This window comes from Sebastes fasciatus, chromosome 11 (genome assembly GCF_043250625.1).
Source record: "Sebastes fasciatus isolate fSebFas1 chromosome 11, fSebFas1.pri, whole genome shotgun sequence".
NCBI classification, from domain to species: Eukaryota; Metazoa; Chordata; class Actinopteri; order Perciformes; family Sebastidae; genus Sebastes; species Sebastes fasciatus.
This window is the reverse complement of record NC_133805.1, coordinates 13763835-13783454: the sequence shown is the minus strand read 5'-3', so window position 1 is coordinate 13783454 and position 19620 is coordinate 13763835. Positions and strand designations below refer to the sequence as shown.

Here is a 19620-nt window from a genome sequence, read left to right as displayed (position 1 = left end):
AAAAAAAAAAAGGGCTAAACAAAGTGTAACAAAAGATGAACAATTTAAATAGAAGGAAGTATAAAAATAGGAGCAGTATATACAGTAGAAGAAGTTACATAGTCTGTTGAGTTACACCTAAACCACGGCTATCATGTTCTGTATCAAGGAACTGTTCTTGCACAGATACAGAAAAGGAGGATTTTTAGGACTTGCAGTCCTGTGATCAGTTCACCTTGTTTTTCTTGTTTTATGGGATAGTCTTCTTAGCATGACTTGTACACGTCATCTGGCTAATTATAACACGCTGACATCTCTCCACTCAGTTCCTCAGTCCATAGGTCTTGCTCAAGAAGAGTCATGAAAAACACACACTGCAGCAAAACATCACAAACCCTTGAACATTATGCAAGGTTTTACCTGGTGACTCTCACATGATCTCTCCCAGCTTTCCTCTAAATCCAGGACAAGAGACTCTGCATGACTCACTCTGCTTCCTGTCTACTCCGCTGTGTTTTGGCTTGGAGTTAATTATTTATGGTTTATTTGAGAGGGACAGACACAATAGACAAACTGAAGACAGCTATCCGATGCACCTGGATACCTGTCTCTTTGTTACAGATCAAACTAAACCAGTACAGTAACTCATCTGTGCTATTGCTTTATTTGTTTGCCCTTTCCCTCTTTATCTACAGTGTGTGGAAATGTGAGTTAGACTGTATGAGAAAGTAACAAACAATATTTTCTCACATCCCTCTTGTGGTATCTGGCATGGCATCTAGTGTTTTTGTTGAACATTGTTCATTAGAACCGCCACTTTCCAATGAAGAAGTTTCTATGAAACTGTTCAGTTAAAGTTCAATGAGGAAGTGATTTTTTGTTGGGATGCCAAGTGAAGGTTTCTTGTAGTGTTATTCACCAGAAAATGCATGAATTTTATGTAGCCTTTAAGCCTTGTAAATGTGTTGAATACAGTCCCTTCCTTGTAAAACATTTGCAAAGATTTTAAAAAAAATGTAAAATCCTGCGTTGTTTACGTCTGTGTTGGCATGCTGGCAGTCGTCTTCTTCTTCTTCACTGCCTTTGTTGATGCATTGCTATGTGTGTTTTGGACAGTTTTGTTAGCAGAGCGTGCATGTATGTCATTGGGTCGTTTCTCATTTCCCGATTTTGTGCCTCCTCGTCTCCTCCGTCTTGTGACTCGGAAATCGATTTCAGTGCTCCATCTTGAAGGATGTCCCCATTCCTAAAAATGCATCTCCAGGAGGGAGGAGGCTTGCCGCAGTAGCTAAAAACAAGGATTCAATTTCAATTTTCATTTTATTTAGCGTCAAATCATAACAGAAGTTATCTCGAGACGCTTACACCGGTGTATCCTTTGCGGAAGTGTTTTTGGCACCCACGGGTGTGACACACAGCTGAAATAAGCTCAAACCAGGGCAGGACGAGCAGGATGGGCAGGATTCTACAATTACACAGTAACTCTTCCTTTTGTATTCACAAGTTGTAATTATTTAAGATGATCAAACTTTCTGCCCTTCCCCGTTTGTGTAGTACCTCGGAAGGCGCTGTTCTAACCGCGTTCCTTAATGACATTTAACCTTGATATTACTTATGTTATGATCATTGAATGTAGGCCACATCCAATTCAAGTGCTATATAATGGTGACATGATGTTTACAAGTGCAAACAGCCGTTAATGTCAAATTATTAGATCATATTTAATGTGATGTCGCTTTAAAATGACGGCTCCGAGGCAAGGATGTCTAATTTTGTTAAATGCTTGCTACCTCGACTCCCCTCTCCTTGCGTCCATTTCTCGGAATCGAGGATGTACAAACTGGGAAATGAAAAAGGCCTACAGTGGGTGCATGATACAAACTAAATGGAGACCCACTTCCAAAAGCATTGCTCCATGGTGCTGCTTGTGGTCAAAAAACTCCACATGGTGCCTTTAATTTGGGTGAACCAACCCAAAGTGAACAAGGGCAATAGAACGAATACCTCCGTTTTTGTTTCATAGTAAAACAAATAGTCTGTTAATCACTGACATTCATATATTGATCCATTTGAAGTTTTGTACAATATATTTTTGTCCCCAAAATATTAAAACACATTTCAGTGAGTGCTACAAATGAGGGTCGACATTGTGTTTAAACCCAGTAAAGTCAGAGCCAGAGTATAACTACTGTAGGATACGAGGATGTGAAAGTGTGACGAGTTGATGATTGGCTCATCACTATGAAGCAAAGAAAAGAAAAGGAGAACACAACCATACAGCAGCAAAGGTCATTTTATATATCTTTTATTGTCTTTTAAAATCATTGCATCAGCCTAAAGAAAGAACCGTACAGATGAAAGAGTACCTGTCTGAGGACAAACAACAACTCTGAAGCAAGCTGTACACAAGAGAAGAAAGAAAGAGATGTCGCATCTGAATTAAGACAGACCAACGGAGGGAGGATAACACAAGAGAAGAAGAGTAGAAGAATAACAACCATCTTTTCGTGCATAGGGGGTCGGGCACACCTCAACCAATAGGCCTCTACTGGCTGAGACAACAGTGCTCCCTCTGAGTTCAATTGCACTTTGGTGTAGAGTAGCTTTATCTGACTGCCCCATTCATTGTTTTTTTTTTAAAGAAAGAGAAGACCACATCATTGTTAACTACGCATTAAGAGCTGTTGCTGAGGCAGTGATGCATGAGGCAACTTGTTGGGCAACATGGTAAGAGCAAAGCAGACGAGGCGTTGCCTTGGTATTGGGTGTAAAAATGTGGATTTAAATTGTTGTAATGTTGCCCAGGCCGTCGCCAGATGAATCAATCTAGTCTCCAACGTTCAGAGTTGGGTCTTGAATATGAACTACTGTACACCAGTGAAAAGTAACATTCACATCAGAATAATCAAACAAAATGGCAACTTTTCATGTCAAAGTGATGATGTGACAAGATTGGATACAGACAGAAAAAGGGAAATGAAAGTGCAGCTGTTAACGTCATCATATTTTAAATGAAAAAAAAAAAAAAAAAAAAAAAAAAAATCACACAAGCTGAGACTATAGTGGGTAAATTTTGGTCTTAAAAATGAGTTAACCAACCATTTTTCATTTGAGTATCATTTGTTTTGTAGTGCAAAATCAAGAATAGGATGCCTCTTGATAGTTATTCCTGAATTTCCAACTGTTTATGAACTAAAACTGTACTCAAGCATGTTCACCAAGTGGTGTGTTTTTACTGTTATTCACAACATGTGGGTGTCACCCCCATAGGAAATCTTTGAACTGAGTCCTTACCAGAGAAACACCTGGCAGAGTCATGCTGTAGTCTACCGTACATATTATAAACAGCGTCTCAAGTTAGGATTCAGTCCTGCGTATACAAGGCTCAGTGTAAGGTGAAGTAGTCAGCAGGTAAAGAATGACAAAGACTGATGAATAACTAATGAAAACATGAATCTTGTTGAGTTATTATTTTGAAATTGAGGGAGCACTGTTCTCATAAGTCAAAAAAAAAAAAAAAGAGTAACGAACCAAAACAGAAAAACAGAACAAGCAGTCATAACATTTTCAAGTTTAAAACGACAGAGGAAATAAAGAACTATAAATCAATCTATCACAGCCACTTTGAGGGACAGACAGATTGATTCTCAAACGCATATTTACTATTTGGTTAATTACATATTGTAAACATTTTGTATTTTCTTTTTTTTTTTCTGTACGGAGGAAAAAAATTCAAGCTAGCTTATTTTTTTCTTTATAGGCTCTGTAAGGTTATCATTAACAGATATAAACAAACAAACAAACAAACAAACGAACAAACAAAAAAAAAAAAACACTTGGACAGACAAAATCTATTAGCTTTTTTAAAAAGCCAAATAAAAAAAAAAATATACTCAGGCACCATAAAAGAACACTTTCTAATGCCATCATTGTTCCATGTACAAAGATCTGCGTTAAAGGAGTGATCACGAACCGTTCAATCATGTACCTTTTTACTCTGTCAGCTTTTACTTTTACCGTCAGCGTCCACAGAGATCCACCAAAAGGACAATACGGCAGTAAAGATCCGTGGTAGATCTCTGTGGCAGCATCCTGCTGTAAGTGTATCTTCTGTGGTGCAACTTTAACACTCCGTCTATTCACAAAAAACAGAATCTTCCAAATGACAAAACAGATTCTCACGTTCAAGAAAACAAAAACAAAAAACTCTTCTCTAATATTTAATAAAATGCAAAGCAGCCAAGACTGCGTTTAACATATAAACTGAGCTCTGTAAATATTAACACATGTACATGAGCTTTGCTTCTTCCTCTGAACGCACCTGATAATCATGCTTTAATAGATTACACGTATGTCGATCAACTGTGAAGTGTGTTGCCGATCATGATGAAGCTCACTGCAGCCGATTAGTAAAAATGCTTGCGATAACTGCTCGAGTACAAAGCAGCCGCGGAGCAAGTCTGAAGATCACGTTCACATCAAAGCCTCTTTTCTGATTGGTTTCAAGCACAATCCAAATCAGAATTACATCATCCAAAAATATAGATATCTAAGTATATATATTTCAAAATATTTATTCTCTAGTATGTCTCTCATTCTTCAAACCTTAATAGACACCAAATATATTGTGTTTCTTTGTAAGTCAGTGAAAGATGTGCTTTGTGTGTGAGGCCATTTCAAGAAATATCATTTACAGTGTACCAAAGCCGATGAAAAAATATTTAATTCCTTGAATGATCATTTTGCCGTGTAGAAAAATGTTTTTCAAGAAGCTCCGACACAAATGCATATCTACTAGACGAGCAGGATGAAAGCTTTGAGTTTCAGAGTCTACCAACAGTAGGCTTAAAGTCTCAACTCCAAGTCAATAAAGTCTTCACCTCCCGCCCATCTCACTGCCTGACCAGGTTTTCATTGCTACGAAAGTTGCATTGCTTCTAGCTATTAAACATCTGTGATTAACATGGCATATATGGCAGATGAGAAGTGTTTACCTGCACTGTAAAAATGTTCATCTTAACAAGTGACGCAGGAAACCGTTCAGCTCTACATTTCTATTTTTCTTTAGGCAAATTGCTTAACAGAAGCAGAACCAGCTGGTTCATGATCTTCTTTGAAACCTTGTTTTGGGATAAACTGCGACACATTGGCACGATTTTCCCAGACGTGTTTATACATGGTTGGTTCACCATCATCCCGACAGAGTTTTCACTTACATAGCAGTATCTAGACATGCATTCACTTTCACTTTTCATACTCAACAGCGATAAGTCTTTCAAGAAACAATGTTTTGGTTACTTTGGATAATCCACAGACGTCACTGTGAACAGTCTTCATAGGGACTATTTCTTCAGCAGAAAGTAGGGCTGGGCAATATATCAACATCATATCAATATCGTGATATGAGAGCAGATATCGTTTTAGATTTTGTATATCGTAATATGGCAGTAGTGTTGTCTTTTCCTGGTTTTAAAGGCTACATTACAGTAAAGAGATGTCATTTTCTAAACTTCTAAGCTGTTCTATTATTTGCCTTCACTCACAGGGTTATTAAATGCGCATTACCAGGCCTGGAATTTCATTATTTTATGGGCAAAGCCACTTGGCCTTTTGGTGTTGACAATTTTTTGAGGGCAAAAATGCCAGGGCAGCAAATAAAACAATGATTTTAAGTCCATGGGAATAATAAATTTAACTTAAGGGGTAATGATTATTTTTATTATTGGCCTGGCTGATTTTGTTGCCTTGCAAATTTTGTTCCTTTTTTCCTTTATATATTTGTGCTTATGTAGGCTAGGAGTATACGTAGTTAAATTGTTTCTTTTTTGTCTGTTTTAATTATGTTTATTGTTATTATATCCTACTTTGTTGTGCTGTAGCCAACAGACAAAGTCAAGACCGTTAAAAGTCCAGTTATGAACGACATGGATCAAAGGTTTATTGTTGCGTTTTAGTTGTAAAAAATACATTCATCCTCATGATTATATCGTATCTACAGTATATTCAGATACAGCACCTTTTAGCAGTAGGAGAACGCTCGCATTTCTTCTCCCACTTGAAAGGCCACTGTGGCCGCAGGGCATATATATATCATTTTGAGGGGCAGAATGCCAAACCGAAGGGGCCCTCATGGCCTCCGTGAAATTCCTGCCCTGCGCATTACTGATTATTATTTATCAAAAATCTAAGAAATATTTTTCAAAAGCACCAATAGTCAACCCTACAATATTGTTGCAATATCTATTTTGAGGTATTTGGTTAAAGATATTGTGATAGTTATATTGATTTTTCTCCATATCGCCCAGCCCTAGTAGAAAGTAGTTCCGAGGAAAATTATAAAGATTGATATCTCAAAATCTATCTGCATGTTTAGATATCACTGTTAGTAAGTGAAAAACTTTCTGTAATTTGGGTGAACTGACCTTTTAGGAAAAGAAAGAATGTTATTCGTCTTGTTAAGTTGGACAATTTTTGCTGTGTGGACACAAATTGCATAACGAGCCAGCAGCTCTCCTTAAAGTTGGTTTTGTAAAAGTATTACAGAGTTTATACAGTCCATATAGTAAAACTAACTCTCTAATGAAAACATTGCAATCAGTCAAAAAGCATCAGAATTACATGACAGCTGTTGACTGCAAAAACAACAAAAGCATATACTGTACACTGTATATCATAAAGAAAACTGTTGATCAATCCAGTATATACTGTATGGAAAGACCTTTAAACTATCAACTAAAAACACTATTGACAACTGAGCTTCACCACTGTCTGTGAGTTTATGGTTGTTGGGCGTTAGACACACTAGTCTTGAGTGTGTGGAACAGAAAAAAAAAGTGCAGTCACAAAAGTGTTGGTCCAACAAACTGGATAATAGATGCGTCAACAGTGGTGGATGACTCAACCAGATTGCCTGTTCGCAGAGGAACTGACTCTTAATATAAAACACTGAGAAATGCTGCATGCATTATAACTTGAGAGCTTATCAAATGAGCTTCAAACAACTGGGCTGGGCCACGGATGTGTACGGTTCACATTTCTATCTTTATCTGAGATTTCTCAAAAAATATACCAGAGACAAAAAAAAAAAAAAAAACACACCAAAGAAATCTAGCTTTGGTGCACAGTGAGAGAGAGCACCAAGCTACTGTACAGCCCCCACCATAGAGAGAAGGAATATGTAACAACTAGAGATGTAACAACAAAGAGGCACAACTAAAATCTATAACATGCTCAGATTCGCTCTAACACACACACACACACAGATACACACACACACAATCTCACACTACTAGCCAGATAGTCTTTGATAAATGGCAAATGTGTGAACCACGGGGCACAGCATATGGTGGTGGTGGTGGTGGCGGCACCATCTTGTGGAGCGACGCTCCAATGACAACGAGGAGAAGACGAGCTCATCACAATGACTAAAAGGCACTTCTAATCTTTCTCACTCACATGTGTTTATAGCCCTCTAAATCAGACCTCACCTCTAGTTTAATTCTTGGGATTTTCTACTTGCCAAGAACTGTGCAAAGTACAGTACAACTGATTCGTCCTGAAATCAAAATGACGTCAAACTTTTCAGGTCGAGTTAGGCTTCATTTGAAAGTGTGATTGGTCTGTTTGGAAAAAATGTTGCTACCTGAAATTCAACATTTCAAAAAACAGAAACGATACCACGCCGAAAGAGCATTGTGTTTGTTGGAAGTCTTCAGATGAAACGTACATAATTGACTTTCATGACCAGAAGAGTAGGTGAATATCTCACTTCAGTTTCTATCCCTCCTCAACAAAAATCCCAAAATGCCAAATGTGCAACCTTTAAAAAACGCACTTTTTTTTTTTACTCTAAATCGTTCTATTGCCAACAACGTTTGACTCTTCTATATCTTTCTACAAAAATACTTTTTTTTTTTTTCTCTTTTTGGCAATCTTCTACATGTAAGAAATGTGAGAGATTATTCATATTCATTCATTCTCAAGAAATCAACTATGTAAATCAAATCTAAAAGCGGCATCATGCGACGCCTCTTTTCATTTTCAACGACCATACAACAATACCGGAATAACCCTGCTGCCTCTACACAAACAAACTGTGCTTTGAAAGTGACGTAGAACAACGATGGTACAATCTTTACCTCAAGCCAAATGAACATGAGGGGAAAAATGGGAGAAATTCGCCGCCACAGCACAAAACAGAGGGAGGGAACTCTGTAAATCTAAACCCTATTATCCACATATGACTCTGTTGTGCATAGTACTACCACACATCCTACTGTATTTGCACTACGAAAAGTACAACTATCAACTACTGGTGCCAAGTGGAAAAAGAGAAACAACAACAACCCAAATGAAGGACTCCATGCATACTGTACTAGATAATCTCTCAGACCACAGAGGCCATGCTGAACGGCAAAAGGACTGGTTCTTTTTTTCTTTCTTGCTACATGAAAAGACATCCTTCATTTGGCTCACATTATAGCTGGATACTGTGCGTCCTTAAAACAGAAATCTAAGAGCATAGCAAATATTCTGAAAACAAAAAAAGAAACACAGCGATGAAACTGTGTTAAAGTCACATACACTGACTGCATGTGTGTCTGAAATATACTGTACATGAGTTATATTACTGCTTTTTTTTTGTACATCAAATGTTCTACAGCTCTGTGAGTCAAGCTTGTGATGAAATGAACAGTCAAGCGCGACGCGGGGGAGAAGGAAGTACCGTGAGTAAATCTGCATAAAAAAAACGACAATAAACATCTGCAAGGACATAGTACCGCTAAAACAGTCTAATCTAACTAGAGTGAAGGCAAATACAGTACCGAAGACACAATAATCACATAGATTGATGCTCTGCAAGTGTCTCAAGCGTATAGAAACAAAGACACGTAAAAGGAGCACTAACAGTTATGCCTTAAGTCGATGGCTACAGGTGCTACAGTATCAAAGAGGATGAAAAAAGAAGGAAGAAGTTTGAAACAAAGAGACGTTTTGATGCTGGAGCCATTCCACAATTTCCATTTAAAAGGAAACCTGAATCATGTGGAACTGCATTAATCAATGTACCTCTCTATCTAGTGTATTGTGATTAAAATATATTCACAATATACCAAATATGTACCATGCATTTCTATCCTGTAGTACAGTATTTACTGTAGGTTGTACCTCGTCAATTCAAAAGGAGGCCCACTGAGAGAGAGCAACAAGCCAAAGCAGTTGGAAATAAAGATCATTTCATAAAAAATATACCTATATGTGTGTATTTTTTAAAGCTGTAGCTTCGTCTATGTCGACAGCCGTTCATTCCCTCCTTCCTTCTTTCAACCTCGACGTGCCCCCTTGTTCTAGTGACACAGGCTTGTGGTCATTCAAAGCTATTACTATGGCACTTAAGCAAGCTTTAAATTGAATCAATCTTTTTTCAAACATCAACCCCAGCAATCTCTCTCCCTTTCCCCCCCACATCGGCTCCAGTGACTACACCCCCCTGGTCCACGGGTTTTTTCAGCCGCCTTTAGGTGTGAAGCGAGCAGCCTGGTTTAGCCAAGCCAGTCCTTTCAGTGGATGACAGATCAGGCTTTTGTCTACGGAGAGTTTGCAGGCAGTCTGGGGATGACAGATCGGGCCTTTGTCTATGGACAGTTATCACGTGTTCAAGGCAACAAAAAAAAAATTCATCCAACCGTCTGGTTTCTCTCCTCTTCTCCACGATCTTGAAAACAACATTTTGTGTGCTTATTTTATCTTCTTTGAACACATTTATAGTCTTGTTTTTTTTCTCTGTATCAAAGGTATTTTTCTCGTGTATATCTCACACTTTGTTTTTTCCATAACTGACACTGTACAGTCGAGGCTGGCTAATGCGACACTCTCCTCAAGTTAAAACTCACTGCGTCAGCCAGGCTAACTGTACAGTGCTTCTATACTGGTAGTAGTGTGCTTATGTTGAAGCCATGCTGTTAGCAAGGAGTGCTCTTTGCTGGACTGGGGCTGGTGTGGGAAAATTAGCACCAACCTCCGGCCAAAAAACGTATGATTTTTTAAATCATGGCTGTTGAGTCTATTTCTCTTCGCCACTTAAACAAGAACAAGCGCTGTTCAGAGAATTATTTTATTCCCAATGCATATGAGTGAAATTTTAGTCTCCCCACCCTGGTTGGCGTCCTACGCTGCTGGTGGAAAATTCATCTGGGGTGCTGGTTCTGGTTCTGAGAGCGGGCCAGGACTGGGTAGGCTAGATTTACATTCAGCTGGTCGTTGTGTTGGACCAAGGAGACGTTTTTGTAGTGGAGCACCAGGTCTTTGAGGGACGAGTACAGGTTGTAGGGCTCAGCGAATCCATAGCCTGTGGCCGTCTTGTAGATGACGCAGTGCTTGGTGTCGCCCTCCACACTGGAAAGAAGGACAGAGATCATATTTACTTGCCAAATGACGCAAAAAACTTCCTGCCCACTGCAGGTTTAATGTGTCATATTAAGAGGATATTGAGCCGGGGAGCGTAGATACGCTCTCGTGAGAAACTGTGCAGGGGGCCTATCATAGCTAGAAGATTACTGGTTATTGTGATAATGAATATTATATAATATAGTGTTTAGATAGTTAAGAAATATCCTGCTATCAAACATTTTTCAGTTATTTAAGTAGATAAAGAAATACACCAAACTTACACTACAGAACAGGCGTAGGAGCCCTTCTGTGATTGGCTCTCCCGGATGAGGAAGGTCCCGTCACTTTTGCCTCTCAGCATCTCCTCAGCCTGGGTGCGTTTGATGTCACCCACATACCAGGTGCACTCATCATGGTGGGGTGAACCCTCATCCTCCTCCAGTGAGTAGGAGCTGGAAACACAGAAATAAAGCAGCAGACACGTCATATCATTGAGCTGCAGCAGCTCCCTAAAAATTACAGGTGGAGATACTGCAGCGCTCAGTCATCACAGCACAAGTAGCTGAGCTGTTACTTCATCTCAAAACACTTACTCATCAGCATCATTCTTTATGCCCAGCCATTCATTGATCTTCTTCTGCCTTGTCCCCTTCTGTGTCAGCCATCTGCAAAGCCCGAACACCACAGCTTTAATGCTGACAGTTTGACAATCATTTACAAGATATGAAGAGAATAAGTGTTTTATGTGTTGGTGTGTGTGAAAGTATTCAGTATGGTGTACATATTATTAAGTGAAATTAAAGCTAAGAGAGATTTTTTTTTGTACTTCAGACGTGGAGTAAATCTTGAATTCATTCTTACATTAAGTACTGGTCTCTGATTTTGCGGAGCTGCATGAGATCCGGCTTGAGGCTGTTCATCTTCTTGTCGATCTCTCTGTTATCGGAGACCTGCTCTCTCAGGTCCTGCTCCAGCTTACGCTTGCTGTCGTGGATCTCCTTCACACGAGACTTCAAACGCTCCGAGTTGCTCTGTATCCTGATTTGAAAGAATGGCTATGAATGTGTTGCTCAAATGCTAAATAAAAAAATGTGAGGAATACTATTAAAATGTAACAGTTTAGTTCAATTTTAGGTTCAGTAGAAAACAAACTGTATTCATCCGTTGCATCTGCCTGCTCTGAAGTTTTTTGAATTTATGTTATCTTGCTTTTACAGTTGAATTAAACCAGGATTATCAGGAATCCCATGCACATAAACATGAATTTACTTTTGGATCTCTTTTTCGTTGCCCTCGCGTTGGAATCGCTCCAAAGACTCCTTGCTGTAGCGCTCCTGAGTCTCACACTGCTCCTCAAAGATCTTGATGGTCTCATTGAAGGCCTCGATGGCTGTGCGCTTCATCTGCAGCTCCTGTGGGAAACAGGGACAGAGGAACAGACTGTGATTGTCCATTTGATGATTAATTGCATTTCATTTAGTCCTTAGCTGCTGATATCACACATATCCAGTCTTCAACCTGTTTTTATAAGAATTCTGGTTGAGAAACTCTACTGTATGGGGCGGGAATCACCAGAGGCCCCTTGATACAATATTATCACAATACTTAAGTCGCAATACGATCTTGTTGCTATTTTACACATTTTGCAATATGCTGAGTATTGCGTTAAGATATATTGCAATTTATTACCTTTTTTCCAACTGTAAATCATGCAGTTTGTCAACATCTGTTTTATCTGTTTTTTCACTCTGTTCATCTCAGAGTTTTCATTCACATATCTTGGGACTCCTTTGAAAATGGCCATGCCAGTTTTTCCTCTCCAAAATTTAGCGTAACTTTGGCGCATTTTTTAAGCATTATTCACGACAAGCTAGTATTACATGGTTGGTTTGGTTTTGTATCGATACAATATTGCCACGCAAACTATATAATCTATGTGTTTTCAAGGTATGTGAATGAATATATGTGTGTGCAGTATATGAAGAATACAAACAAGATATATTTATGTGTGTTGAACTCATACCTGTGAGGTGCGTGTGTATTCCTCGTACAGAGAGTCGTACTCGCGGCTCTTCTCCTGGTACTGCTCGTGATAGACCTTCAGCTGCTCTCCCACCTCCTCTATACTGTTCTCCTTCACCAACTGAGCAAAATGCAGATGAGAGCAAAATCATCACTTTGATGAATGAAACAATGATAAAAACAATTCAAGCAGGGCCCTGCTTATTGTTATTCATAAAAAGAAATGAGATCAAAGATTCCTAAATGAAAGGAGGCTTGCAGAGGGAATTTGCTTGCAATTGAATTCGATGAAACAAAGTCACCGACCTGTTGGTATTTGGAGATGGGGTACAGAAGCTTGGTGTCCAGTTTGGTGTTGTATTGGGCCAGGGACTCATGGCGGTAGTGATTGATGAGCTCCACTACAGACACGAAGGTAAGAGGCTCAGAGAAGCCATACCTCTCGTCTCGGTGGTAAATCTTTATAAGCTTGTTGTTCCCTCCTTTCCTGCAGGGGGAGACATGAGCCACATGAGGAAAAAAGAAAATAACAGGACAAATGGCTGCACAACTAGTAACTATTCAATTGATTCAGTTGTGATTCTAACTGATGTGGGAGATAATAGTGTTGCTCTACCTGAGGGTGAGAGTGTACTCGCCCTCCAGTTTACTAGAGGCATCTCGGACCAGGAAGGTGCCATCTGGAGTGTCTCGCAGCTTCTCGTTCACCTCCTCTCTGCAAATACCATGACATGAAGTACTTCATGAACACCAACCATGATCAGCCGCAATTAAACAGCAAAATATAAACATAATTCCCACAATCATAAAAGAGTAAAATAAGGATAATGATTTCTGGAAGCTGTTTCATGTTTAGCGGAGTAGTATCTATGGCAGTTTTTATCCAATACTCTAAATAAATGAAAACTTAGTATTAACTCTGATCAGATTCAACAGTGATCTATTTTCATAATTTACCTGGAGATTTCTCCCCAGTACCACTCAGCATCGTTCAGCAGGCTGCTTGTGTCTGTCATGGCTGATGGTGCCACTTTTGACTTGACTGGCTTTGCTGGAAGAACTGGAAACAGACACACGCATAAACACACAAAGATCACCATTAAAAGAATTTTATAGAAATGGAACAGATCCCAACAGTCACTTAAAGCCAAGCTTTTTAAGAGTTTTTAAGTCGTGGTTTTCACACACAATAAGATCTTTCACCGGGAGGAATCCCGATCAGTGTGTCTGGTCAAACAAACCACATTTTGACACAAAAACACACGCAAGAAGTGAAACGATAAATGACGTAAATCCATGCGCGAGACATGATTGTTCGTTCAAGCAATCTACAGAACTTTCCTTGTAGTCATGTGCCTGTTGAGGTTGTCGTCGGTGCATGTGTGCACACAATTTCCACACGTATTTACTATTTCATAGCCTATTTCCTCTAGGTGCAACAACAAGAACTTTGGTTTCTGTTGCAAGTGCAACACATACAGTAAAGTTCCTATGGTTACAGGTGACCACTTCACCAGGTTTCCCCTCAAACCTGTGTGTTGCGCTCTCATTGGCTGTAGCTCCCCAACACACTCCCCGACAGGTCCAGATATTGAGCATGCTAGATATCTGGGATGTGTCTGCGATGCATCGGCAAGCTCGCGTCTTTGAACAGTTCACACATCGCACTCGAGTGCCAACTTGCGAGCGCGCGCCATGCTGATTTGCCTCTGATCTGGGACTTGTGTTGGGGAGCTCCAAAAACGCTAAGTGTAAAATCAGGGCTGAAGTCGTGTAGTGTGAACTAGGCATTACACATTAACCTCCTAAAAACTGCAAAAAGGTGTACCTACACATATAAAATTGTCTGTAAGAAACTTTTTGAAAGTATTGTATTAAAGCTAACATAATCAACATTTCACTGCCTATAAATGAAAATGTCTTTGTGCTGTACTAGGACATAAATATACTTCTATGCAGCATTACTAAATATAACATACCTGGAGGAGCGAGGTCTTGATCTGTGGTTCTCTCTATCAGCAGCCTCTCCACCACAAGGGCAGGGAACTCCTCATCTTCTGACAACCTGCAAATCAATCAATCAATAGCAGGTTTAAAAATACATAGCAGAGACTCACAGTTTGACACATTTGATAAATTCAAACTCTAGATTTGATCTTATTTACTTCAGTAGCCTAATGCTTCACAGAACTGACAGATCCAAGGTGCCCAATTCTTCTAACTTCACACACACTCTACTGCATCTGTTTCTGTGTATAATATCAATCAACCAAAACTGACCAAGGGGTGGAGGGGCCTGTCCGTATCAGCAGCGGTCCGAAGATCTTCCCCAGCGTGTGTGTGTCCAGGCCATTGCTGGCCTGCACCTGGGTGACCTTGGCCAGGTGTGTGAGGAGGTACTGCAGGGTGAGACGGTGATGGAGAGGGACGGAGGTGGAGCTCTCGAGGACCAGGCTTACCTCTCTGTCATGGCTTCCAGCGACTGCACCATCTGGAGAGGGTATTCAAATATGTAAGATCTATGCATAAAACTACTGTAACAGGAGAGTCAAGATATTTAACAAAGTATATGATGATAAAATAGGTAGTTGTATATACGGTTTATCTGCATTTTGAGACATTCTGACCTCTATTTTTATCACCTCCTTTTCATAAGTAGCTAAAATGTCAAAGGGGTCAATGCATGTTTCTGTAAATAGGTCTAGTATATATCTGAAATTAAATCTTTGTGCAGAGGAGAATCAGCTGAAGGATTTCTAGCATGCCTCAGTGAGCTCATCCTCTCCCGACACTCGACTCTATTCTCTCAACGCTGACATGCAACTGATCTCGATCAGCTGCATATGAGGCAGTTTGGGCCTTGTGCAGTTATTTTTTTCTTAAATTACAGTTGGTGAAGCAATGAAAAGTGCCTTTCTAATGACTAAAACAACACACAAAGCAGCACATAGCAAATTTTTTGGACTCATGTTATTCTGTTACATAGCACAAAATCTTTCGTCTACGCTGCGTAAAATTTGACACTCACAACTCATTTTTCTACTTATGAGTCCAAACATATTTTCTTAAAACAAGCAAAAATATACCAGCAGGATGAGTTTATTTCACCTGTTTCAAGAACAGAGCGACTTAATTTTTTTTGTTTTTCTAGAATTGAGTGTTATTTTCCTGATATGAGATCTATAGCAGTAAAAACCCACAGAGGTTTTAGAACAATGTAACTTTAGTTGGTATTTTAAAAGACCATACTGGTGGCTTTGCATGTTAAAGCCCATTAACTGCAAATTGTATGTGCTTTGCATTACTGTAGACCATTTTCCAGAGCATACCATGGGTTTTTAGATTGGTAAATGCATATTTTCCAGGCGCCACTGGTTTCACTTCATGGTAGAAATGTATGAACATTGCAGAGACTTGAATCTTGCTTGAGATGGATAATCCATCACAGACAACACATAGTCGGTTTGACCTTTTTTCTTTTTGCAAAAGTAATGTTATGGTCGCATGGTAATGTAGTTGGGAGCATAAGTTTTAAAAGCAGTTCAATATCCAACTCCATCTTTGTTTACTGTTTGTCTTCTGGGTTCTGGAAAAGGGTCGGCAGTAATGTACACAGTCTGTGATTTGTATCAGCTAAAACCTCTGCTGATGGTCGATTAACAAGCCATTACAATACAGAGACACATAGAAGGTGACACCCTTTCCTAATTAGAAAAATGGGTGTTTAGTCAATATAAGAGTCAACTTGAAGCATGAGATGAGACCTGCTGTACCTGCTGACTGCTGTAGGACCTGCTGCTGCAGTGTGACAGCAGTTTGAAGGTGAGCGTAGACACAGGCGGGGATGACGGGTGACGGTAGGTCTCTCAGGTAGTTCAGGACACACTCGGACAGATACCCCACATCTTTCTGACACATCTCACTCTCTGGAGTCCAAAGACACAAACAAAAACATTTAGGGACAACTTGTGACAAGAAAAAATCAACAAATCAATCAAAAACAAAGAAATCTGAACGCTCTATTCTGTTGTGGGTTGAATTCTCTCCCAATTTATATGAGACAGGTGAGATGTACATGACCAACAGTAGAGGGCTACTTTCACTGATGTAAAATATGCATTGTAACCATATGAAATATGAAGGGCATTGCTGAGAAACGGCATGCATGTTCAGAACACATTAAACTTTCTGTAATTCACTTTAGTACGCAATATATAGCTTAACCTAAACTGGATTTTTTGAGGTTTTGAGAGTAGAGCGGCAATGATTAATTATCAACAATTAAATTAAATTTGATTAATCGGTTTGAGTAACTTTTTTAAGAAGAAAATTCTAATTCTCTGATTTCAGCTTCTTAAATGTGAATATTTTCTGGTTTCTTTACTCCTCTATGACAGTAAACTGAAAATTGTGGACAAAACAAGACTATTGAGGACGTCATCTTGGGCTTTGGGAAACACTGATCAACATTTTTCACCATTGGAGAGTTTAAACAATACGATAACAGATGATAATTTATTTGACATAAACAAACAATCTTGATTGAAAATGCAACCACGTTGAGAAATCAACTTATCATTGCTCTGTTGCGGACAAACTATGTAACAGTCACATTGTTTCTAAATCATCTCAAAGCTAGTTTGGCATTTCTGAACTGCAATTTTATCCGGAATACAGTACACACCAATACGATATACCTGCAATAAGCTAATATGAGTCAAGCTCTAATGCAATGTGAACACAAATACAGTTTATTACACAAACTATAAAATAAAAATGACAAAATGAAGATTATAAAGTATAAATCTCTGACTCACCAGAGCTCAGGCTGTAAATTGGGCTGTCTTCACCTGAGGATTCAGTTGACCTGTACAATATCGTGCAGTCCAGACCTGAGAAATACAAAAAGAGCAGTTGCATAACTGAGCTGACAAACTCTAACGTAGGGGACGTCTCTATGTCTGCCTGACTTGGACTAGATGAGCTATTGCAACATAAAATATATGTGCGCCATGGTATGAGACACTGAGTACAGACATTTTATTACCGGCTGGACAATGTCAGTTTATAAGCAACAACTTGTACGTGACAAAGCACTTGGCCAGATGTTTGTTTTGGAAATACTCAGCACAAAATTTCAGCTGTGTGTTGTTTTCATTCCTGTCTCACATCCAACAACAGAGAGACGGTGATCAATCAACTGGGGGAGAGTTGGTCCTTCAAATGTTTTTGCACAAGCAATATTTACAAGAGCAGAGCCAACGCATGTTTGTTCTTTTCTTGGTGGAAAATGTGTGTTTAATATAGTGACCCAAACACAGAACAGAAAAACTCTAAACTGAAACCTTGGATCAAGAAATTATTTTAAGCAAAATAGGTAATCTATCTTCTCATTTTCAATGATAAGGGAAGCTCAAGGGGGAAAAAAAGATTTTAAAAGGTTTTTATGTTGTGGTCAAGAAGAAACCTTTCAGCATACTAACATACAGTACCAGTCTAAACCTTGTTAAAAAACTGTTCCATAACAGATAACAGAATATTTCACACATGCTGTGAAAACATTTTAACTCTGAATGACTACATTTCTCTTTTGGGTCCCAGGCTTTGAAAAAACCCCATTGAGGAACACGGGGTCTAGACAGCTTGCATCTAGGAGGCAACTCCTTGAGACTAGCCAGTCTCTCAGGTAGTTGTGAAAACCACACCGTGCAGTCACAGTGTGTGTGCATCCAACACTGGGAAGTAATTCAATATCAGTGCTACATTATATTATTTACATTCAGAGACAGACCTCCTGCCGCCCCTCTAGTAGATACCAATGTTGAAATCTTTTCCGATGCCTCGCATTAGAAGAATCTCGCTGAGATGGAAAGCCAGTAGAGTCACATCTGAAATGTTTCAAATATAGCTTGTCTGCTTCTCTTTGACTTGATTTCTTCCTTCAATAAGCGAACAGCTTTGACCTGGATTCACTTTATCACTGCACTGAAAAGACTAAAGCTGTGCCCCAATTAACTACTACAAACTAATTCTAATCAGGTTCAGACTATGTAGCGTGTTTACAAATTAAATATACTTGGAAAAATCTGAATGCAGACTAAAAACACTATTAAATGAATCGCCAACTATTTAGAAAAAGCTATTAATCGGTTTGGAATCAGACCGGATTTTTTTCTTAAAAAATTACTCAACTTCTTAAATGTGAATATTTTCTGGTTTCTTTACTCCTCATTTTGGATAATTGGTCAGACAAAACCATCAATTTGAAGACGTTATATTAGGCTCTGACAATTTTTTGACATTTTGTACATTAAATGATTAACCAATTAGTCGAGAATATAGTCTGCAGATAAATAAATTATGAAATAATTATTAGTTGCAGCCCCACATATGTGTGAGACAGAAAGAAAATAAAAAAGGAAGACAGAAAAAAAAAAAAGACTCAGAACTGTGAATGGAGTCCCACTGAGCGCTATTTGTTAATAACGTGGTGTGAATCAAACCCACTGTGCAGGACTCTCAGTGAGGCCAATGTGAACCGTTCTAACTTAAACCACATTAGTCTTCAATGCAGGAAATCTATATCAAGTCACTAACCCACCGAGGGTCTACTGTGAGTGTGCACTTCTACATCTGTGTGACTGCCTGACTGGATCCACATGTCTATGTGTCTACACTGGAGCAAATGCTGGCATGAGAGCAACAGGCACATGGCGGGAGGGAGACAGTCGCACATATACGGAAAGACGGGGAGGCGAGACAGAAGACAGACGAATACGTTGGCCGATTGACATGGATGTACCTCTCTTCTCTATGGCTTGGATCAGGCTGACGAGGGCTGGGGGAGCCGTCTCCGGCGGTGTGAACTGCTCGCTCAGGTCCAGCACAGAAACAGCTGAAACAACAACACAAATCACTGTTACACTTCTGGCACAAAGCCTCTGAGAGACCACGGGGGTGCTACAGCACTGACAAGGGCACAGTTAACTAGGAGCAGTTGGAGATGTAGAGCGTGTATAATGTTGTGAGCATGTATATAAAAAACACAATAAAATATGATGAGGTGGATTTTAGTATCCATTTCGCAAGAAGCACACCTGTTTTGCAAAAAAACGCAGCAGCAGTTAGTGTCGAAAAAAAACAAAAAAAACTCAACACTACCTAAACAGAGAACACTTGTGATGCATCTTACTGTGGTAGTTTGTAGTCTGGAAGTCTAGCTGATGAGAT

The 19620-nt window shown here is 39.3% G+C and overlaps 1 protein-coding gene across 1 annotated transcript in view; it reads right to left on the bottom strand.

The window, feature by feature from the left end:
• Window positions 1-9776: 9776 nt before the first annotated feature.
• pik3r2 (phosphoinositide-3-kinase, regulatory subunit 2 (beta)) overlaps window positions 9777-19620 on the bottom strand; it is a 31042-nt gene continuing 21198 nt past the window's right edge. The window contains exons 3-16 of the mRNA XM_074650844.1: window positions 19193-19285; window positions 17208-17282; window positions 16164-16316; window positions 14671-14881; window positions 14370-14455; window positions 13348-13450; window positions 13007-13105; window positions 12697-12877; window positions 12392-12511; window positions 11638-11780; window positions 11230-11406; window positions 10962-11033; window positions 10650-10820; window positions 9777-10374 (exon numbers count right to left, since the gene is read on the bottom strand). Of these exons, the coding sequence (XP_074506945.1) occupies window positions 10167-10374; window positions 10650-10820; window positions 10962-11033; window positions 11230-11406; window positions 11638-11780; window positions 12392-12511; window positions 12697-12877; window positions 13007-13105; window positions 13348-13450; window positions 14370-14455; window positions 14671-14881; window positions 16164-16316; window positions 17208-17282; window positions 19193-19285 (1892 nt within the window). The 3' untranslated portion in view covers window positions 9777-10166. The remainder of the gene's footprint in view (window positions 10375-10649; window positions 10821-10961; window positions 11034-11229; window positions 11407-11637; window positions 11781-12391; window positions 12512-12696; window positions 12878-13006; window positions 13106-13347; window positions 13451-14369; window positions 14456-14670; window positions 14882-16163; window positions 16317-17207; window positions 17283-19192; window positions 19286-19620) is intronic.